The following is a 24,252-nucleotide window of genomic DNA, read 5'->3' as shown; positions in this document are numbered from 1 at the left end:
GCTATGCAGAGCAGTAAAGAAACAGTATTAACTATCATAAAATCCGGCATAAATGATTTACAGATTGCATATAGTGGTACATCATATTATTAACATTGAAAGCTATCATGATAATTAGCTGAAACTAGTGATAAAAAATATAGATAGATTAAAAAGAGAAGAAAAATAAAAGAAATTGTGTTGTAGTTGAAGGAAGAGATAGACGGATAAAATTTGGTTTGATTTTTTTGAAAGACATGTGTAAAGAAAAATCCCATTTTATAGACTTTATGTATCAAACAGGAAATGAAAGTACCGTAAAGACCAGTACAAGATTGGATATTAAGACGCTAAAGTGTAAAGTGCAGCCCATGGTCATTAATTTCAAAATGCACTTTAATTTGAAAGCCAAGTTGTAGGAGTAAAAAGTAAAAATATAATTGATCGCTCAGATTGTACTTAGCGCGGGATAATGAAAAAATGCTTTTAATATAACAATTTTTAACTTAAAGTATATTTAACATATCCAAAGACGTGTTAAGCATTTCAAAGTGGTCTGTCTGGACGATTCAAACAATACAAACGGAAGTTTCATGATTATTACTTATTTGTAAGTGCGCTAATGTCTTTAGTTAGCGTTTAAAAAATTAATAAAATAAAACAGAAATATAAAAAAAAGTGTTTTTTAAGGGCATGTAATGCAAGAGAAAGCAACTAACATTTAATAAAAAAATTAAAAATAAAAATGGTCTGTTACACGATACATGAGATTTTAAACTTTTTGAATTAATTTATTGTTTTAATTTACGCTTTCCAGCATTAGCCGGTTTTTATGATTGCTTTGTTAATTAGTAATTACCGTCCCAAATAAGCACATATAAAATACTTATATTTATACTTTTTTGTCGTTTGATTTCTTGAGATGTACTCTCGGTTCTTTCCTGTTTCTGCTGTTCTCGCATTAAAGAAAAATAAATTTCCAACCCTTACGATGTTTAATCGAAAAATTTATAGATTTATTGTAAAAGGTAATTTAAGTCAAATTAAAATCTAAGAAAATAAATAACATAAAATTCCTCTTTAATAAATAGGAAAGACTATACCTAAACAAAAAATAAAATGATTAAATACTATTTACAAATATTTACTGTGTTATTTCAAATAGATGCATTTCGTATTTTATTGTATTATCAAGAATGCATAATCTGTGTAAACGAATTTTTTTTTCATAACTTATCTATGCCCTAGACACATCCAATAAGACCACTGATCTCTTCCATCCTCTTATGTGATTATAAACAAAAAATATTTTTCGATATATGAACCACTTAATATATTTTCATACAAATTATATCGGAATGAGTCTTGTCTTGAATGCTACGAGGATACTCAAATGTAAAACCAGGCGAAATTTCATAATCTTACGCTTATTTACAATCTTTTTAAAAAATTATGCAACAGTATATCCGCTATGATTTATTCATCAATATTTATATACATTTTTACATCATAAAAAAATTTTTTTATTAAAATTTTTTATTCATTCGTGCCTATAAGGTTTCTTCAAATGAAAACGATAATTTTTATAAAATTTTGTACTATTTCAAAAGATTGATCTTCATATTAAATACGACGTGTCAAAAGTATTGAAGGATGAAAGCATAAGTAAAAACATTTGACTTACAATAAACTGTTTTATACAGTATAAAAACAAAATAAGAAGCCATTTTAGTAATATAAACATTAAATTTTCCTCATGATCAAAATAATATAATTAGTATAATTTTTTACTTAACCCTCTAAGACACATAATTTCTACCACTTTGCATAAGTATTTATAAAAATAAATTTGTTTTGTTGCAAAAAAAAAATTGTAAATAGTGCTTTTTCTATTCATATTTTTTTATAAAATAACTATTATAACATTTTTATCATAATTAAAGGTTGATGTGTTGTGCAAGAAAAGTTATTTAGAAGCACATAAAAAACATATTTATATCTATATTTCCTAATATATTTAATTAGTTATACTCTACATGTATGCTATGGTTGTATATGCAATAGACAATTTTATGTTTTTACTATTCATTCGGGCATATATGTTTTTCTTATTTGTAGCTTATTATAATAATCTCTGTTTTTTCGTTTTTTTTGACAATTACAAATAATAAAACACAAGAAAATTTCGCTTTCTTCTTTATTTTAACATATTTGTTTCGTTAATTTTAGTTTACCCTGTTGAATCAAATACTTTTATTGATATTTTTAATTTTTTATTTTTTTTTGACTAGTTTAATTTATCTTGCTTAAAAAAAATAAAAACTTAATGTGTATTTTTTATAAATGGTGAAATATGTTTTGACGTTTTCAAATGGGTTTCTTGTGCAGTATTTTATTTTTTATAAAATCGTCTTAATATTGTGGGTTATATTTAAATGCTATTTTTGCTTCGCCAAACGCTTTGTTCTTCTGTGGTTTATTTTTTAAAAACTTAGTAGGATAAAATTGATTTTAGTCGATTATCGCATTACATTTAAAAAAACAGTGTCAAAAAAGTAATTTTATAAATAACAAAAAAAACTAATTTAAAACAGAACAAAAAATTATGATGAAGCAGGAATTCGTAGTTTAGTTTATAGACATACAAATAACTTTTCAGAAATTTTTAGATAAGTGGTTTTTATATTAAAATTACTTGTTTTGTATAATATTGCATATTAAAATGACGATTTCGCATGTAAAACGTGTACTTAAATTATTCTATTCTTTTATTTTGACATACTGATAATTAAAGTTTTTTTAGGTAATATAGTTTGTTGAAAAAGATAACAAAATACTATAATTTTTACTATTATATAAATTATCACGACAATATCGTACACGTGATGCTTTAGATCAACCCTTTCCCTTGTAATTTTTCTTGAGGGATTTTTTAATGAAATGGCACTCTCAGAGATAATTTAAATCAATGTCTTGTTTTAAGCGTTTGTTCTTTGCTTTCATAATGCAATTTTGTTATCCGCATTTTTTTTGGAAGTAAACTTTTCCCCTAGATAGTTTGCGTATTTTTAAAAATTTATCAATGTACAAAAAAGATTTAAACCAATTAAGCCAATTTTTAATGCTAATTACAAAAATACCCACGTTTTATTATCACTCTATCACTTTTTAATATTTTTTAAAAAACGAGCCGAAGATGTTGCGCGTGAAACAAAAAAGCTAGACGAACGACTTATAAAACAAAGTACATTTTTTCTGAATATGCTTTGATTTCTTATCAAACGTTTATTAAAATCAAAAGTAAACATAAAAGATAATTCAATTCGTAAAATTATAAGGCAAAAAATCTTTTTGTAATAAAATCGTAAATTTATATAAGCATATTTATATTTATCCTAAAATTCATAATTTATATTTTCAAAACATGGATCAGATAGAATAACAATATAATTATAGTAGATTTTATATTATATATTTTGCCGTAATTTTAAAAATAAAAGTCTACGTAATATTTGATATAAATAAAATATTGAATTAACTTTTACAAATACTTTATAATTTTTATTTGATTTTTCTTCCAAATTAATAGCGAGTACTAAATAAAAAAAATTGATTTGTCATGTCCGCTCAGGAATGTGTAGCTAACGAGTATGTTTAGATTAAGAGTTGACACTAGGATACATTCAAATATCAAAATAAAGTATAACTACCTGATATACTAATTGTGGACAAGTTGAGGAAAGAATTTATCGTTATTGAAGTTGGAATCACAAAGCTTTAACAATCTGAATGCGACAGAAACAGAAAGAAACATAAATACGACTTCCTTGCAAAACATTTGGCTTTTTTCTATAAATAAAGCAGCAAATTATATCTTATGTGATGACTTGGGATGGACTAGTAACAAATTTTTACGCTCGCATATCAAAGAGCTACGCTCAGAACCGGAACGGAAGCATATATACAGATATGAGTCCTCTGAATGACTTTAGAAAGCCTAACTACGTCAATCAGACATGAGCTTGATATTGAACAGAAAGGGGTATTCGATGACTTAATATGCGGATTTCCGGAGGAACTCCGGGAACTGTCAGAAGAAATTGTGAATATAGCTTGTAAAAAATAAAGAGTAAAGAATATTGTTTATCATACCCAAATAAATTATTTATATTGTATTTAGTTCCCATAAACGTCGAGAATTAATTATCTTTGTTTTTATTTAGGACGATTATTATAATGTAATTTTTATTATGCTCATTTTAAATTATTGATTTTACAAGCAGGAATATATTTATAACAGTTCAAGATATAAAGTAATGTTTTTAAAAGGGTACATGGCCGTTTGGAACCCGCTTTGGGAAAATGAACCCGCATTAAAAAATTAAAGGACCCCCCTTTCAAAAATGGCAAGATTGACAAAAACAAATTTTGTTGAAGAAGATGAGCCTTTTAGTGATGAAATGTTTTTAAACATGGAAATAAATATAAATTTTATTTTGGAAACATTTTATGATGCTGAGACAGCGTGTATCTTTCTGGCACGGAGTTCATTAATAAAAAACAACTTTTTTTGTACTGTATGCAGCTCTGAAAGACCAATGAAATTGATTAGAAGAATAAGATTATTAGATAAATATGTTTGGAATTGCACAAAACCTTGTACGACTTCTAAATCTGTCAAAAAGGACTCTATTTTTGAAAATACCAAATTAAGTTTTTATAAAATTATAAAAATGATATATAAGTATATCAAAAGAGTTTCCTTTCTCGATATAGCAAATGATCTTGAGCTAGACAGAAAAACCGTAAGTACATATGGTATGCTCTGCAGAGATCGCATAATCGAGGAAGTGACCAATAATAGTCAGAGGTTAGGAGGTCGTGATGAGTTCGGCATTCCTAAAGTAGTGGAGATCGATGAGAGTCTATTCTTTCGTGCCAAATATAATCGTGGCAATCATACCACAGGTCAGTGGTATGTAGGAGGAGTTGAAAGAGGTTCTAGAAAGGCCTTTCTCGTCCCTGTAGCTAGTAGAAATACTGCTACGCTTCTTGAGGTAATACAAGATAATGTATTGCCTGGTTCTATTGTGATCACTGATCAATGGAAAGCATATGGTGCTGCATTTAGACAAATCACAGGGATGGAGCATAGGACTGTCAATCACTCTATCAATTTCGTAAATCCTAACGATCCCGAGACACATACTCAACAAATTGAAGGATTTTGATCTTTTCGAAGAGAGATTCGGTCTAGACATGGAATAAATTAGGACGAGCACTATGAGTATCTTTTACAGTTTCTATGGTCTTATCAAATACCAAAAAACCAAAGAATTGATCGACTTCTTTCATTATTCAAAATAAATTGTTAAGTCTCTTTTTTTATAATTTTTTTTATTTTTCCCTTTTTTTGAATTTTTCAATGCGGGTTCATTTTCCCAAAGCGGGTTCCAAACGGTCATGTACCTATAAAAGATGTTATGGATGATTTTTTGCATATTTTAAACTCTTAATTTACTAAAATATTAATAAAACAATGCTCAATATGTATTTTTGTATTGATTTTTATATAATACTGAATTGTTCTTTTTGCAATTTTTAATATTTTCCGCCAAAAGTATTATCAGCTTAAAACCAGTCAAACACTTTTATTGGGTTGCCTATCAGAACACATGTCAAACGTACAATTTTAATATTTTTCATGATATAAAAAAATAATATATTCTTGTGATAAACACTTATATATATAAAAATATAAAAAGCTTTTTATCTTTTTCTTTATAAATATTTCGACGTAAACTATCCCATATGAATATTTTAAAATTGATAGGTTATACATTATTTGTGCAGGCTAATGGACAATTAGTTTATGATAAAATAAAATATACATTATTAGAAAAAATCAAAAATAGGGATTAGAACATATACAACGCTGAGAAACAATATACTAGAATATTCTTTTCCTTTAATGAAAGATATGAAATCATTTGTTGCAGTATTACAAATAAAATACCATCCGTAAATAGCAAAAACATAGAACGTTTTTATATCCAATTAAAAAATAGACTTTTAAATGAAATAATTAAAGAAATTGAAAATAATTTTAATGAATATTTGTTGTCAATACAGCATGAGTATATAATATTAGTATACTACCAATTACAATTAGAAAGATTTTTTATCTATAAAGAAGTTATAGAAAGCTTTAAAAACATTAATTGTGAGAGAAAAACAAATAAGAAAGGTAATGAAGTGTATTTTGAAAACATATGTGAAAATAAATGTTATCTCAATGAAAAATTGGATGAATTCGAACAGAAGAAAACTAATACTGAAAATCATCTGTGTTAATATGTTTATTGTTATTCTCCATAAAAATTAGGGGTTACATATAAAATATTTAAAATTATCAACATCCCCCTCTACAAAATTGGCTCATCAACTAAAAGCTTTAACTGAGAAGCGTGTCTTTTTATTTTCTTTTTTCCTATCTTGATTATAAACGCATTATTTTTTAAAGCTTTATAAACACATCCTCGAACCTTAAACTTAGGGCTACCTTTTCCTCTATTTCCTTCTTGTCTGATTAGCACAACCTCCCCTGGTCTAAAAAAATGTTCTTGCTCACCTTTTCCATTCTTTTTATTGTATTTTATTATATTTTCCATTTGAATCTGTCTTAGTTTGTCTTGTACATTTAACAAGGTTGCTTCTTGGGGTGTCATTAAGATTCCAGTATGAAACGTGTTGTTGTAAATCTCTATAGCTCTTTTTAACTTCGTTTTTAAAAAACTGTCTTCCTTATTCTTAAATATTAGATCTTGTAGTGTCCTATTAAATCTCTCTACTCTACCATTGGATTGGTGATGGTAGGGAGATGTATAATGTAACTCAATATTATGATGCTTACAAAAGTTGACGACCTTTGAACTTAAATTTTCTTTTGACTGATCTAATATAAGTGTTTTTATCTTGACCTTTTCGTTGACATCTTCTATAAAACTTACTACCTTTTCATCGTTTCTTGAACTAAGAACTTTTGCAAAACCTTCTCTAGTAAAATAATCAATTGCTGATATAATATATTGCTTTCCTATTGGGCCTATTATATCCACCGCAACCTTTTCTCCTCTTTCGAATGCCGTAACAAAAATAAACTTTTTTTTCTTTTTTGGATTGTATTGACAACATATTTCACATTCATTTACTACTTCTTTAACTAGCTTTTCTACATTTTTAATTTTGAGTCCTCTTTTTCTAATTTCATACTCTAATGATTGTTTTACTCTATGTAATAGTTCTAAATGAATAGCTCGCACAATTTCTTTTTCTTCGACCCTAATCTTCTTGAATTCAATTTCTTCTTCTTCGTTATTTTTATTTTCAATATTCTTCCTGTCTTCTTTGTCTTCCTCTATTTGTTTATTATCATCCTTTATTTCCTCATTTTCAACGAAATCAAAATTTCTGCTTAAACAATCTACGTGAGGTATGTCTTTGCCCTGCCTGTACGTAACTTTAAAGCAATATCTAGACATTCTATCTAACCATCTTTGAATTCTCGGGGAGTTAATTTCACCTTTATTAAGCACTTCTAATGCTTTATGATCTGTTATTACCTCAAAGTTCGCTCCATATAAAAAGTAATTAAAATTTTCCATGCCCCATAACATAGCCAAACACTCTTTTTCACTAATACCATAATTAATTTCATGGTCTTTTTGTTTCCTAGAAGCAAACGCAATGGGTATCTCCTTTTTATCAATAATTTGACTAAGTACTGCCGCGATTCCATACTTAGAAGCGTCCGTTGTCAAAATAAAATCTTTAGTATAATCTGGCTGGAATAATCCTGTGTTCATTTTGAGAATCTCTTTGATCTTCCTAAAAAGTTTCTCTTCTTCCTCTGTCCAAATGAACTGTTTCTTGTCTTTTAATAATTCATACAGTGGACTACATATACCGGAGCAGTCTTTAATAAATCTTCTATAGTAGTTAATTGTTCCTAAAAATTCCTGTAGCTGTTGCTTATCCTTTGGTGATTTTAAATCTTCTATTCCTTGTAACTTATCAACTAATGGGAGTATCCTATTTTCTTCTATATGATGTCCTAAAAAGTCGATTTCACGCTGTCTAAAACTAGATTTGTCTTCATTTATTTTAAGCTTGTTTCTATCCAAAGCTTCTTTAATTCTTTTGTATGCCTCATCATAATCTTTTTCATCTCTGCCAAAAATTAAAATATCATCTATATAACAGAAACAGCTCCTTCCTATTTCTTCTTTAAGTGCAAAATCCATGAACCTCTATATTGCAGGTGGATTTTTGAATCCTTGTGACATCACCTTCCATTCATACAGTCTATGTTAGAATCTAAAAGCTGTCTTGAATCTATCTCTTTCAACCAACTTAATTTGAAAAAACCCATCTTCTAGATCCAACTTTGAGAAAAATTTCTTCCACTCAAATTACATAAAATCTCATCTATTCTGGGGATGGAATACCTGCCAAGTTCAACTATTTTATTTAACGCAACTAAATTTGTAGTCACTTGAATAAAACCATCTGGTTTTATTACCGGCCGAAGATTATTAAGCCATGTAGACTTAGGCTCCTAAATTAATCCCTTGCTTAAAGGCTTCTGAATTGCCATTGTAACGCCTTCTTCCATGTTCTTTGACAATGTATATACGGTTCTACTACTTTTTGCCTGGTTCCGTTTTGATTTCACACACATATCCTTCATCTTCTGTTTCCATCATCTCCCTCATCCCATTTTTCCCGATCAATATTTTTTCAAGTCTCACTTTGGGTAAAATAAAAAATTTTAAACGATAAACTTGGTCTTTATACGTCAATTCAATAAATGTATGTTTGTTTACTATAAAAAGCTCTTCAAGGCAGGTCTTAAATACCATTTCTTTAGAATTCCATTGAAATGGTAGATTAAACTTTGCAGCTACCGCGTTACTGATAAAGTTATAAGTTGATCCATTGTTAAAAGTAACAGGAACCTGTTGTCCATAAAAATAAACTGAATTTTCTTTATTTTTAATAATGTCTGATAATTCGGTGCTTATTTCATTCACTTTCTTACTTCCCTGTTGATTATAATTGGTTCCCATACGACAGTTTCTTGCAATATGTCCTAATTTTTGACAGTTGTAACATTTAATGGTTTGTTTAGTAGTTTCGATTTTTAAACTTTCAAGTTTCTTCAGTAAATCTTGCATTTCTTGTTTTCTCTTATTTTCTTCTAAACATTCTTCTTCTATGATTGTCAACTTATCAATAATTTTTTCATCCAAAGATCCACTAATTTCCAAAAAATTTTTTACTCTTCCAAGTTCATCTCTTATCCCACCTGTAATAATTTCAATTACTTCTTCTTCTTTAAGTTTAAATATCCGTGAAGAAGACTTTACATTCATGATATATCGTTTAATGCTTTCATCTTTGTCCTGCTTCATTCGGTACAGTTTTGCTAAAGACAATGTTTTATTTCCGAATGCTTCTAAAGCCAACTGTCTCCATTTCACAAAGGTCATTTTTTTATGACCCACAATAATCTCGTAGTGCCAGTCGATTAAATCGTAACTGGCTCTACTCATAATCCACTCAATCTTTCTCTCGTCCTCCATATTCTTAAAAAAGGACATTAACTCAAACCTTCGTATCTCATTTATAATGTTATCTCTACTAATCTCTGTATTCATGGGTTCTATCTCATTCTCCACCATGTTAATATGTTTATTGTTATTCTCCATAAAAATTAGGGGTTACATATAAAATATTTAAAATTATCAACAATCTGAATATATTTGTAGTTCAACCTCATTATAAAAATGTAATTTCTGAATTTTGCATTAGATATCATTTTAATCTGAAAAGTAATTTCTATTTATTTGAATTAAATATCGAAGAATTTAATGTAGACAAATTTTATTCATTAAAAAATACAAATATTAAACTGAATAATGAATGTGAAGAAAAAATTCTTAGTAAATTACTTATTTGTTTCAAATAAGCGATAATGTTTTAATCAAGACATTTAATGTCCATTTAAGTTAAAATGTACACATAAAATTATAGAAATTGTGAAACCATATTTTTAACTTGAGATTTAATCAAATAAAGTAACACTTGAACAAGTTTTCGGAAATAATCCAGAAAAATTTAAAATGAAATATATGGTGATGATAATTGTATTGGCAAATTTAAAGAACTTTTAAGAGCAATACATACAATAAGTGAACATATAGAGTGTAAAGGAATTGAAATGTTTTTCAAATTCATATTGAGAAAAGACTGTCTAAAAACTCTCATAATTAGAATTCTTAATAAACCTGGATTGCCCATAAATATCTTATTTGCACATTTATAATTATACGAGAAAATAATAGACATAAATGATTTACTTATAATAACTGGAAAAGAAATGGATAGGTTAAATAAAATAGAAGTAATTTTTAAACGCATTATAAATATACTAATAACTAAAACCAATATTTACATGAAATTCGAATTTTATTTAATGTTAACCATTTATTTATTAAGGGTTCTAAACCCTACATCCCCCCTCCAGACGGGTAGTCTCTCCATCTTCTAAACAACTCTTCCTTATCTCTTTCAAATCATAATGCCTCTTTTTAACAATTTTACCATCCAGTAGTCTCACAATATATGAATCATTTTCACTTATAGCTACGATCCTTCCGCGACCCGTAAATCTTCCCTTGTCTGTTTTCGCACGTGTACCTAAATTTTCTCTCCTAGCGATTCTTACCTCTTGGCCTACTGTAAATGTCTCTCTGTGTCTTCTCTTAAACCGACCAGCATATTTTCCATTTTCATCATTTTCAATTATAACTTCAGCAGTTTGATCTCTCCACGCTTCCATCGGCGTACATTTTATTGCTGTATGTAGTGTATTATTATATCCTTTGATTGCTCTTTCTATCTTTTCAGAAATATTCCCATCATTTTGCTTTATCAATGTCTCTCTTATAGTTCTGATGCATCTCTCGATTCTACCATTACTCCTATGAGCTTCTAAGCCCACTTTCCTATGTTTAATATCATTAATACTACACCATTCTTTAAATCTATTACTTACAAACTCTTTTCCGTTGTCTGTCACATATTCCTCTGGAAATCCATCTTCCCTTATCCACTTTTGTAATACCTCTATAACTTCACTACTCTCTTTACATCTCAAATTCGAACCCCACAACCTTCTAGTAAAGTAATCAATACCCAGTAACACATACCTATTCTCTCCACCTATGTCCATTAAATCCAACGCCACTTTCTCCAATTTCTTTCTAGTTACTACGAAATCACATCCTCCTGTGTTTTTCCTATTGTTAATCCCACATATTTCACAATTCTTAATTACCTTATTAATATGATCTTTCATACCAGGCCAATACCATCTTTGTTTAATGTTATAATAAGTGCCTTTGACACCTCTATGGTTTAACTCCTCATGTACTCTTGTTATTTCATGTTAACCATTTATTTATTAAGGGTTCTAAACCCTACATCCCCCCTCCAGACGGGTAGTCTCTCCATCTTCTAAACAACTCTTCCTTATCTCTTTCAAATCATAATGCCTCTTTTTAACAATTTTACCATCCAGTAGTCTCACAATATATGAATCATTTTCACTTATAGCTACGATCCTTCCGCGACCCGTAAATCTTCCCTTGTCTGTTTTCGCACGTGTACCTAAATTTTCTCTCCTAGCGATTCTTACCTCTTGGCCTACTGTAAATGTCTCTCTGTGTCTTCTCTTAAACCGACCAGCATATTTTCCATTTTCATCATTTTCAATTATAACTTCAGCAGTTTGATCTCTCCACGCTTCCATCGGCGTACATTTTATTGCTGTATGTAGTGTATTATTATATCCTTTGATTGCTCTTTCTATCTTTTCAGAAATATTCCCATCATTTTGCTTTATCAATGTCTCTCTTATAGTTCTGATGCATCTCTCGATTCTACCATTACTCCTATGAGCTTCTAAGCCCACTTTCCTATGTTTAATATCATTAATACTACACCATTCTTTAAATCTATTACTTACAAACTCTTTTCCGTTGTCTGTCACATATTCCTCTGGAAATCCATCTTCCCTTATCCACTTTTGTAATACTTCTATAACTTCACTACTCTCTTTACATCTCAAATTCGAACCCCACAACCTTCTAGTAAAGTAATCAATACCCAGTAACACATACCTATTCTCTCCACCTATGTCCATTAAATCCAACGCCACTTTCTCCAATTTCTTTCTAGTTACTACGAAATCACATCCTCCTGTGTTTTTCCTATTGTTAATCCCACATATTTCACAATTCTTAATTACCTTATTAATATGATCTTTCATACCAGGCCAATACCATCTTTGTTTAATGTTATAATAAGTGCCTTTGACACCTCTATGGTTTAACTCCTCATGTACTCTTGTTATTTCATGTTCTCTACTATCTAGGCTCAATATCTCTTTCACCTCACCTGTGGAAAATTCCCAATACTGTTTACCGTCCTTTTCTTTAATATGTTTCTGCTTTTTCCCCAAAATTTGTTTTTCGATCACTTCTTTTCTCTTGTTGTCCTTTTCTTTTTGTTCATCCGAAACTTCTACCTGATCATACTGCCTACTTAACGCATCTGCATCTGTCATCAACTCCCCTTTCACATACTCTATTGTAAAGTCAAACTCTTGTATCTGTTCTACCCATCTGTTTATTCTGTTATTATTGAAGTATGGCTTATTTCTGATCTCTGCTAATGCTTTATGATCCGTCATCAAATGAAATTTCCTTCCTCTCAAATCACTTTCAAACTTCTTTATTCCAAAAAACATTGCCAACATCTTTTTCTCACTTATCGTATATCTTCGCTCGGTAGGAGTCAACATTTTCGATGCCCATTGTATCGGAATCCACTCACCCTCTTTATTTTCTTGTAATAGAATTGCTCCGATCCCCGTATCACACGCATCAGTTCTTACTCTAAATAGCTTTTTTCCGTCCGGAATCTTCAACTTTTTCATATCTCTCAAGCCTTGCTTCATATCCTCAAAAGCTCTTTCCATATCCTCCGTCCAATTCCACTTAACATCTTTCTTTAAAGCCTCAGTAAGCCTTACTGTTCTATACGCATAGTTGGGAATAAAGTCTCTAAACCAACCAGTTAGTCCTAAAAATCTTCTTAACTCTCTAACATTCTCAGGTTTTCTATATTCCAATGTCTCCTGCTTTTTAATCTCATTCGGTCCCATGACCTCCCCATTAATTGTTACTCCCAGCAACATCACCTCATCTTTTTTGTATTGTATCTTTGTTTGGTTTATTCTCAACCCACACTCTTTAAACTTTTTAATTACCCTCTCTAGTAACTCGTCATGCACTCTTACGTCTTTACCATGAATAACTATATCATCCATATATACTTTTACGCCTTTACCTCTGAATTCATCTAAAACTCTGTTCATTACTCTCTGCATTATATGAGGCGAATTCTTAAACCCCATAACCATACTATTCCATTCGTATACTCGACCATTCACTTCAAATGCTGTTTTGTGCTTATGGTGCTCCTCAATCTCAATATGATAAAACCCTTCTTTTAAGTCGATAACCGTAAATACTTTTGACCCCTGTGTGGCTCTCATAATATCCTTAATTAACGGTAGTGAGTACGGGTCCTTGTCAACCAAATCGTTTAACGCCATCAAATTGCTTACCAATCTTACGTCCCCATTTGGTTTTTCAAGTGCTCTTATTGGACTCCTCCACTCACTTTTGGAACGTCTTATAACCCCTCTATTTTCCAACTTATTCAAGTACTCCTCAAATTTCACCCTAAGGTAGTATGGCACATTCTGCCCTCTTTTCACAACCTTTTCACCTTGCTTAGTATTTATTGGACACTTCTCTCCTGTGAGATATTTTATCTTTTCTTCTGATTCTTTAAAAACTTCCGGATACTTTTCAATTAAATTTTCTAACTTATTTACTGTTTTACATCTTTTCCCTTCATTGTTGATAATTGGTTCTTTCTGTAAAACTTGTTCCTTTTTAATTTTATATTTTTCCCTACCAGCTACACTTTCATGACATTCTCTAGCGTAATGCCCTTCTTTCTTACATATAAAACATTTTGTAGTTTCTCTGATTTCTCTTCTTTTCCTATACATCCTAAGATTTTCTTTTCTTTCTTCCCTAAACTCTTTCAACACTTTATCCATAATCTCTTTAATCATTTCTTGTCTTTCTTCTGACTCTCTCTCAAATTCTGCTCCTTTTTGTAAGCCTTTATAAATTTCCTCCCAACTGCTCCTTCCGTCACAAAAATTTTCAAAAATATAATCCTGCAAGTTCGCAGATGCCAAATCCATAACATCTTTCCACTCAACTTTCTCAACTTTCAATATTAACTTTAGTCTCTTATCTATCCTAATTGCCTCTTTCTCTAATGTTCTAGCCTCTTGACTACGGGACTCTCTTGTTTCCCTGTTCATCCTTGTGTTCGCCATGTTAACCATTTATTTATAAAGGGTTCTAAACCCTACATTTAATAAGGTTTGCTTGCTCATAGAAGCAGAAGAATTTATTAATGGCAATGGTGTAAGTTATAATTCAGTATTTAAAAATTTAAAGACATTGCAAATTTAATCAAAGAAAGAAATATTTCTATTTCTAATTTATATGATCAAAGACTAGGCATCAGTATTGCTATAATAATACAATAAATGCTATGTAGACACATTATAACAATTTTAGAATACAAAATGAAAGTTATGAAAGATTTGTGTAATTTCTGCCTTTTATTTGCAGGATATAATAACATTTTTAATTGTGTGATGAAACAAAAACAATGTTATAGAGATGAGTTTATTGAAATTCATGAATCGGATAAAGATGAGGTAAAAAAAATTTACAAATAATAAATCAAAATTTGTTAGAAGCTGTTGAGATAGATAGAAAACATGAAATAATAAGAAAACAAATAGAAATATATACGAGGCAAATAGAATTAATTCTACAATATTCGGTTTTGTCGGTATTATTTCATACTACAACTGGAGAAGCTAAAAATGCAGAATTTAAGAATGTATTTGATAAAAATGAAATAATTAATTTCAAAAAAAATTAATAAGAAAAGGAATAAACGGTATAGAGCAAATATTTATAAATAAAAAGAATATTATGCTCAATATGTACATCAATGAACATCTCATAAAAGACTATAAAAACGATTTAATGGAAGATTTAAAATACAAGACTGTCGTATTTTTATGAAAAAACGTAGAAAATGTCAAAAGAATGAATTATATAAAACTTTTACACAACTACTTGAACATAAAGTTAAAAATGATCTAGATAAAATTGAAGAATATGAAAAAAAACCTAAAAGTTATTCAAATATTATAAAATGAAAAAGATTTAATAGATTTTTTCAATATTTGAGAAGAAATAAAGTTCCACGAGTCCGCAATAAAAATGTTAGAAGATTATTATTACAAATAAAATCTTATTCTTAAATTAAATTTAAAAACAAATAAACAGCGTGTGATAATATTTATTATTTTTTTATCTTTTACTAAATTGTCCATGCAGAAAGTAAGACTTTGTTTTGAAATCAAATTTCTAAATATATGCTAAAAAAAATATATTATTAACCATATATATATATATGGGGATGATAATTGATGATCTTATAATCTTAGTTCGCCCTTTATTATTTCTATAATTTTAAAAAGTCGGAGTCAATGAGTTATATTGTTTTACTTAAAGACTACTTTTCATCACTATGAAATATACATAAAAAATATTCATTTATTTTGTTCAAAAATAATATCTATATTCCCATATATCTATCTTACTGTGGTATCCTACCACATAATTTTTACATTTATTCTATTTTTTATTTATCTTAATATTTAACAAAAATGAATTTTCTAGAAATTATTTTTTATAATTAAAAAAATATTCAAAGAAGGGTACGACAAAATGATAATAAACAAGATTATATTAATTACAACAAAGCCAACATAGGAACCACAAAGATGAGTTCCACCCCCTAATAAATCATTTAAAAAACAAACTTACATCCGCTCCCTGTTGGAGCAATATTTTCGTTTTGGCTCCCTCACTAGAGGGTACCACACTTACACATCATAACACATTATCGCACGTTAAATATTAGTTTTGATTTTTTTTTTCAACCCATTTGTTTTATGTAGATAATGATTGATATACAATATTAAGAAGTATTTCTTATGTATAAAAACTTTAGTAGATATACTTTGTTATTTTTTACAATAAAAATTTTTTTGTCAAGCGCAAATTTATAGTAAAAAAATAGAGAAAACTAGCTTAATTCAAAATTAATCAAATATATAATATAAAAAAAAATTACATAGTTAAAAAGAAGACATGGACTTAAAAAGAACTTTCAAGCAGTGAATACGTTATGTGCTCTACTCTCTTTCCGAATTTTTAGAGGTTTAGAAGAAGCAAAACGTATAAACACTTAAATATATATAGTACTTCCCGATGATGTGATAAGTTAAGAAAGTATGATGTCCTTGCGAATGATTTTGGCTTAATATATGGTTTTAAAGCATTAATAATTTCTACGTAGTCACTTGGGACGGTAGAGTGAATAGGTTTCATAAATCTTATATCACAAGACTCGAAATCCCTATGAAAGTAAAAGCGTGCATTCGAATGATCACGCTAAAGAATACGCTAGAAAGCATTTCTCTTGACTACCCAAAGAAAGAGACGAAGCCGACGTGAAAAGAACTATGGAGTCGGAAGCTACCTACAAGCAGGAGACGTCAACGCAAAACCTATCCTTGTTAAATTAGAAGTATAAACTGCATACGCATACCCTAATTAAATTCATTTTTTTTATTTCCTATAATGTGAAGAAATAAGTATTTATAAGACCTTTGGAACTTTTATCTAAAAATAATCACAATTTTGCCAAAAATTTCTTAATAATCTCAATAATTAACAAATATTTTACTGATTCCTAATGTATGTAATCAATGTTTTCGTCTAATTTACAATCAAAAAAAATCATTTGTTACCAAACTCTTCTAGTAAGTATAATATAAAATTTAATGAACATTTAATAATTAAGCTATTCCCTGATCATTTCATTTATTTTTTACCTAAGATTGTCCATTTTAAAAAAATAAATACAACAAACGAATTTTTTAAAGCCGATACATTGAACACTTATTAACTCCATAAATCGGTATTAACTAAAAAACATCAATAATAGAGTTATAAAAAACGGCCGTCTTCTATATTTTAGAATCAAAAATAAATGAAACGAGAGCCGCTTTAAAGATTTTAGCTGATTAAAAATTGAAAATAATGAATTTGAATAATAAGTGGTATAAACTAATCTATTGTGAAACCCTTAAAACACTTGTAAAACAATATGTTACCATGAATACCAGTAGTCCATAAACTATATACAATAAAAGAGATATAATAAAAATGAAAATAAGAATAAAATTGGCTGGTTTTAAAAGTATTCGAAGTATGGAAAAAGCAAAGATGTAAGTTCTAAAAGTTAATTATTGTCCCCAATAAGTAATGTCGTTTATATAAAAATAAATAACAAGAAACACCAACAACAGCCTATTAACACTACTTTTATGCAGTTATCAATATTATTATTAATGTAGGAAGTGCTACAACATGTCAAATATACTGGGTCATTGATGTAATATATTCGACGTGTCGTTTCTTTAAATATTTTTTGTTATATAAACCGATGTTTTCGTTCCAGAAATTATGTCTTTAAATTTTTTTTAAAAAACAAATCTATTTGACAATATACATAAAGGTTATTTTCGGTTATATTCAGTTCTGGAATAGATAACTAAAACTCTTTAAAGAGAGTTTTTAGGAGTATTTGCATACAATACATATATATATATATATTATAACGTTTTGAGTCTTGTCAAGCATAGTTGAGTTTTTAAGTTAACATATAGTCATAATGATATTCTAAAATATTATATCAATATAATATTGTTTTTATACTGTTAAGTAAATTAAGAAATTATAATTAACTTTTTTTACGTATATAATTAATTATCACTGTTATTAATTTTAAACAGACAAAGCTTCAACTGTTGATAACTTATATTTCAGAAAGTCTATGATGTATATTATAATTTATCAATCCTCAACAGAAAATATATAATGAACTGCCATTTTTGTCTGTCATTCAACAATCCAGTCGTTGTAAGAATTTTATTTACTGATTAATCTAAAATAAAAAAGTTTATAAGAAAAAATAATAAAAAATGTTTTTATTAAATATATTTTGAATTTGATGCCCATATGAATATCGTTTTATTAATAAACGTCATTTTATTCGTTCAGACAAGTCCTCATGAAGTTTTTGATATAATTAATAATATGATATTAAACAAAATTATAAACAGGGATTATACAATACTACAGAATTCTAGCCACTTTACAAAAGTATCTTTATTTTTTAATACTAGGAATAAAACTATACTGTTTTATACAGAAGAAAACTTAATTAATATAGATAATAACAATACTTACATATCTATTATCCATTATGATAATAAATCCATAAGTGATATTATTGAATCTATAGAATTAAATGTAAGAAGTTTTTATAAATGCTTAGATAATTATTCTATAGTTTTAACATACAGTGCATTAAATTTCGGGGTTTGCCTTACCATGAAAGAAGTTATAAAAAATATTACAATTATAAATAACGAGAGAAGGATAAAAAAGAAAGGTTGGGATATTTATTATGAAAATATATGTGAAAATGATAGTTATTTAAATAGAATTTTATACGAATTAAAACCTAATACTAGTAATAATGATAATAATTTTGGTGTATTTAGCGTTCATACTCATTATAAGGCAGAAAAAGATGAATTTTGTATTAGATTAAACATTCCTTTTGTCGATGTTTATCATTTATTTGAGTTAAATATCGGAGAACTTGATGTGGATAAATTTTATTCATTGAGCGATACTAATATAAAACTTAATAATAAATTTGACGAAGAAATATTAAGAAAACTACTATGTTTATTCAAAATTAGTTATAATGTTTTGTTTAAGGCCTTTTATATACAATTTGAGCTCGAATGCACATCTAATATTATTGAAATCATGTATCCATATTTTAAAGCCGAGCTCAAACCCAAAAAAATTATCTTTAAACACAGTTCGGGGGAATATGTTTATCATTCCGATAGTAAAAAGTGTTTGTGTGATAAACAAAATGATTTAAATGAAAAATATTTATTAGAATTTCAAAAGATTATGGAAAATATATCATCGATAAAAAATGTTGAAAATTGTAGAGGCGTTGAAATGTTTTATAGATTATTATTGAAAAATAACAAGATTGACTATCTTTTGAGGAGAATATTAACAAAAGGAAGATCTCCAATAAATTTACTATGTGTACATTTATTGTTATCCGCGAAAGTAATAACAACAAGTGATGCAAATATAATATTTAACATAGAGGAAGATGTAGAAAACGAAATTGAAGAAATAATCAATAAGTCTATAAATGGTCTATTTAAATGTTCATCGATAAACGATCGTTTAGAGTTTTATACAATTAAAATTTGTTTACTTATTGAAACAGAGAGGTTTATCAAAGAAAGCGATGTTAGCAATGATCACATATTTCAAAACATTAAAGAAATTGGAATTTTAGTAAAATTAAAAAATAGTTTAACCGAAGATATTAGCTTTGCGATGATAATACAAGAATTCATAAGTAGACATATTGATAATATTATTAAATACAATAATCAGATAATGAGAGAACTTTGTAATATAGCAGGATTGTTTCGAGAAAATTCAGATCTGATAATTAAAGACTTTAAAAAACAATATAATAGAGAAGAATTTATTGAAGCAAGGGGATTAGATAAAAATAAATTAAAAGACAAATTTGGAAATATTAAATTAAAATTATTAAGAAACAATGAGGAAGATAAGTATTTTCGGGGGAAAAGGCAAGAAACTGAATTTGAAACAAAAAAACTAGTAAAAATATTACAAAACACCAATTTGAAAGAAAGATTAAATGAAATTTTAGAAGAGGCATTAAATGTAGATATAGAAAATCTATTGGATGAAGAAAAAAGACTTAATTTTGAAAATAAATTAATAACAGAAGGGATAAAAGAAATTGAAATTTTTATTGATAGATATGTAATAAAAAAAGCAAGAAACATCTTTGAAGTTATATTTTATAATTATATATTTTCAATGTTCAGGACAATAATAAATGAAGAGCTAATAAATGATTTTAGAATCGAATTAGAAAAAAGTTTTAAGTTTGATGTAGCAATAAAAGTAAAGAAAGTATTAGAGGATAAGGCAAGTAAAGATTTACCTAAAATTATAGCACAATATTTCATATATGCAATGGAAAATAATGTATCTAAGAGAGAAAATTTTAAAAAATCCCTTAGAATTATACAAACAATATTGAGTAAACGAGATATATTAGAAATGTATAATGGGAAAGATGGAATAATAATAAATGAAGATTTGATAAAAGTTCTAATAAAAAATTATTAAAGTTTTGAAGTATAATTCATTATAAACCAGCAATTTAATTGCTATATTGTATTTTTTAAGCGTATTATGACAGTTTAATGAATTTTAAAAATTGTAATATGTGCAAATAAAAAATAAAACCACATAATTAATAACAACATTTGTATATTATATCATGAAATTAACAATTTTACTTTTTTTCTAAATATTATTTTATTTATAGATATATTAAATTATTTTTACGCTAATCGAAATAGGAATAACCTCCAGGATAATATACAGAAAGTAGAACAGCAAAAAACTCAGGAAGTACGATATCTTAGCAAATCATTGACCCTAATGTACAAATGTAAAGTTCAAATAATACCATACGTCATACACGGACGGAATTGTGACAAAATACCACAGCAATTATATATATGCCATCAATCGAAAATTACTAAATCTTACATCCAAATGATAATTATAAAGAATACACTAGAGAGCATCTACTTTTAACACCGATAGGGACTCGAAGAAAGAGGATCTGGAACTATGAAAATAGTAGAGGTAGCTATAAGGGGGGGGGGACCAGATAAATTGCGCAGTAGTGAAGGTAAATTGAAGAAGAATATAAACCCAATAATAGCTTCAATAAAATAAAAAATATTATTGTGAAAAGTCAAGGTCAAGTTTCCGCTTTCGACGTGCTAATTAAAGATAATCCATGATTATTGATAAGTATATCTATTCATAACAAATAGCATGGACAAGGCGATAAATATTAGATAATAAATATACATTAAAAAAGAGAAATGGCATATTTCATTTGCGAAAATTAACACAACTGCAGATAAGAAGATTTAAAAGACATACGGTAAGTATAGTTTATTCGCTTGTATGAAGGTAACAAACGTTCTTCATGATTAAATTTAATTATTAATACAAAGTTTAGTTGGTACATTTTTAACAAGTTAAACAATAATAATTTTTTAAAACATTTATATTCTCAAATATGAATTAATATAACCAACCAGGTCAGACTTACTAGAGTCGAGAATAATAAACTAAGAAATTGTGACCTTTTGCAAATTAACTGGAATAATACATAAATCTCGCAAAGGACTAGTTTTTTATGCAATTACATGCGATAGTGGTGACCAAATATCACATAAAGTACATCAGAGAGCTGGAAATCCAACCTTTACTTATAGCATACATCAAGTAAATTGGGAAAGAAGGCTTGAAAGCCCATCTCTTCGGAACGACGACGAGGATTTGATCAGGAGAGGCTGATGTGGATAGAGCTGTAAGCGCAGTGGCGAATATGGGACTGTTAAAGAGGTGTTGTCGGCAAAGGGGAATGAAGAAGAAAATTTGGAGTTGAAAAAAACATAAATAATTTTACAGAACAAAAGTCTGTGAAGAGCGAATCCATGGGCGATACCACGTAGCTGTGCTACAATTATCAAAACCAAAGAGGATATTAACTCAATAAACCATGTATTTTTAAGATTAAAAGGTAAAAAACAAAAGGACCTATTATTTTACGTTGAAAATTTTTATTATGATGTTACGTTTCATTCTATTATAATTAGTAACATCATATTCGTGCAAGTATTCTTTTCAATTTGTATCAACCATTTATATTTTTTTATAGTTTTAATTTTATGCTTATTTAGTATATAAAAAAATTAAATTATTTTTAATGATATGATATTGATTTTTTGACAGGTTATGTTTTTTTTGCAAAATTTTAATTAAAAGTAATTTTATACAAACGTTTGACCGGTATGTATAATAAATTATTGTTTATTTGTACATATTTTTATCTAAAGTATTGCATCACATTCCTAGCATTTTTTGTTAAGCAATTCTTATTTTTTGTCTAAAATTAGTATTAACCCCTTTTTCAGAGGCTCGCCGTGGGGATAGTTTTTTTGTCTAATCATAATAGAGTATCAAAAGAAATATCAAGAAGGAGACATAAGTATCAGACCTCTTTTAATGTCAAAAACAATATATAATTTATATTTTGAGTAGAATTAAATTTAATTAAATATTTTTACTATCATCTTTTTTGGCATGTTTTGACGAGTAAAATATGTTTATTTTTTAGTGTTTTGTGTATTTTAGAAGGATACATATAAAGCTATCTGCTGTTACAATAAATTTAATGTTAAGAAGTCTTATGGTTCTATAAAAAATAATAGAATACAATTTTACAATCTAATATTTTTTATGTAGTATGGTGAAAATTTCAAAAAAACAAGAAGAATTGGCTTTTAAGGTATAGTCTAAAAGTACAAAGATTTTAAAATTTTTTTTTGTAATCAGAACATATTTTATTATTTATTATAATATTGCAGTTATTATTTTTTGTCTCCTTTATTCCTCCTTTTTAAGATGCATTTTTTTGGATAGCACCTATCAAACCCCCATAAAGGGGTCTGATGATACTCCCCCCTTTTTATGATAAACAGCTTTTTGTATAAGCATACCCCCACATGTTTAATTTGTTAATTTTTTTTTTGTAAAATTTTCAGATGTGAATATATCAGAGACACAAATAATGTTTTCAGGCATACCGAACTTCCTGTATATGAAGAATTAAATTTGTTATATAAAAATATAACGTATATCTTAGAATGGAACAAGTATTTAAATAATCCCAATAGAAGATTTAAAGAATTTTTCCACAAAAACGACAACTGTTATCTTTTAAAAGCTATTCAAACTCCCGTCAAAAGTAATAATTTTGAACCAAGGATAATTACGGAAATAAGAAATCTAAAAAAAATAATTGTTGATGAGTCGAAAAATTGGTATTTGCACAAATCCACAAGAGATTTTGAGAATTTTGAAGAATCATTCGATATTATCAAAATACAAGAGCATTGAAAAAAATTGAAAAGTTCCGTAATTTTTTGAAAGTTTACGAGAGTTACAATGCACAACTTAGAGAGACGTGTATAAAAATTAGAGCTTATTCTGATAGTATAAACCATCAGATGAATTTTATAATATATGATTCATCCTTAGATCTGATATTAAAATTTATACAAAATGTACAACCTACTAAAAAACTTTTAGATAAGATAGCTCAGAGTATTGAGATATTAGATTGTACTATAAAGAATATGTATAAAGAACCCGAAAAAAAAAGTTTCATAAATTACATAAAAAACTTATTTTTTACATAAAAAAATTGTCTAAACTATCTATTAAAACAGTACCCATACGAAAGCTTTCTTTTAGAAATTTAGTTTGGACTTTAATTTGCTTAAATTTTTTTAAAACTAAAAAATCATATAATGTATTTTACCTAATGGGAAAAAAAATATAGTTAAAGTCGAAATTTATATCTTTAATTTCCTTTGCCTCTGCTAAAACATAAATAGCTTATTTTATTACATTATGTTACTTATTTTGCATGAAGTTGGCTTTACGATTTAAAGGGCCACTGGGATGTTTAGCCTATGAATATTTTCTAAAAAACACCCTTTTTGAAAAGTCAAAACTGCAAAAAAGGAAGAAAAAATAAAACTTATAATGATTGTAAATAAAATACCTTTATAAATTCAATTTCAGCATAGATCCTATCAATCAGTGTTCTTGTTCTGGGCCTTGCTGAATTCTAATTTTTTACTTCATACAAATTTTCTTCAATAGT

At 27.8% G+C, this 24,252-nt stretch overlaps 4 protein-coding genes across 4 annotated transcripts; all 4 read left to right on the top strand.

Moving 5' to 3' along the window:
• Positions 1-5,790: 5,790 nt before the first annotated feature.
• Positions 5,791-6,333, top strand: VNE69_09087 (uncharacterized protein; the record flags this gene model as incomplete). The annotated part of the gene is made up of 2 exons (XM_065474605.1): positions 5,791-5,847; positions 5,920-6,333. 2 exons carry the CDS (start codon positions 5,791-5,793, stop codon positions 6,331-6,333), a joined length of 471 nt encoding a protein of 156 aa, XP_065330677.1.
• An 8,410-nt stretch (positions 6,334-14,743) lies between these two features.
• Positions 14,744-15,147, top strand: VNE69_09086 (uncharacterized protein; the record flags this gene model as incomplete). Its single annotated transcript, XM_065474604.1, has 2 exons — positions 14,744-14,917; positions 14,968-15,147. The coding sequence occupies 2 exons, from the start codon at positions 14,744-14,746 to the stop codon at positions 15,145-15,147; spliced, it is 354 nt and encodes a 117-aa protein (XP_065330676.1).
• A 3,218-nt stretch (positions 15,148-18,365) lies between these two features.
• VNE69_09085 (uncharacterized protein) lies at positions 18,366-20,621 on the top strand (the record flags this gene model as incomplete). Its single annotated transcript, XM_065474603.1, has 1 exon — positions 18,366-20,621. The coding sequence occupies one exon, from the start codon at positions 18,366-18,368 to the stop codon at positions 20,619-20,621; it is 2,256 nt and encodes a 751-aa protein (XP_065330675.1).
• Positions 20,622-23,086: 2,465 nt separating this feature from the next.
• Positions 23,087-23,480, top strand: VNE69_09084 (uncharacterized protein; the record flags this gene model as incomplete). The annotated part of the gene is made up of 2 exons (XM_065474602.1): positions 23,087-23,097; positions 23,162-23,480. The coding sequence occupies 2 exons, from the start codon at positions 23,087-23,089 to the stop codon at positions 23,478-23,480; spliced, it is 330 nt and encodes a 109-aa protein (XP_065330674.1).
• Positions 23,481-24,252: the final 772 nt, after the last annotated feature.

This window comes from Vairimorpha necatrix, chromosome 9 (assembly GCF_036630325.1).
Source record: "Vairimorpha necatrix chromosome 9, complete sequence".
Taxonomy (NCBI): domain Eukaryota; kingdom Fungi; phylum Microsporidia; family Nosematidae; genus Vairimorpha; species Vairimorpha necatrix.
The sequence above is the reverse complement of the archived record's forward strand: the minus strand, read 5'-3'. Positions and strand labels throughout refer to the sequence as shown.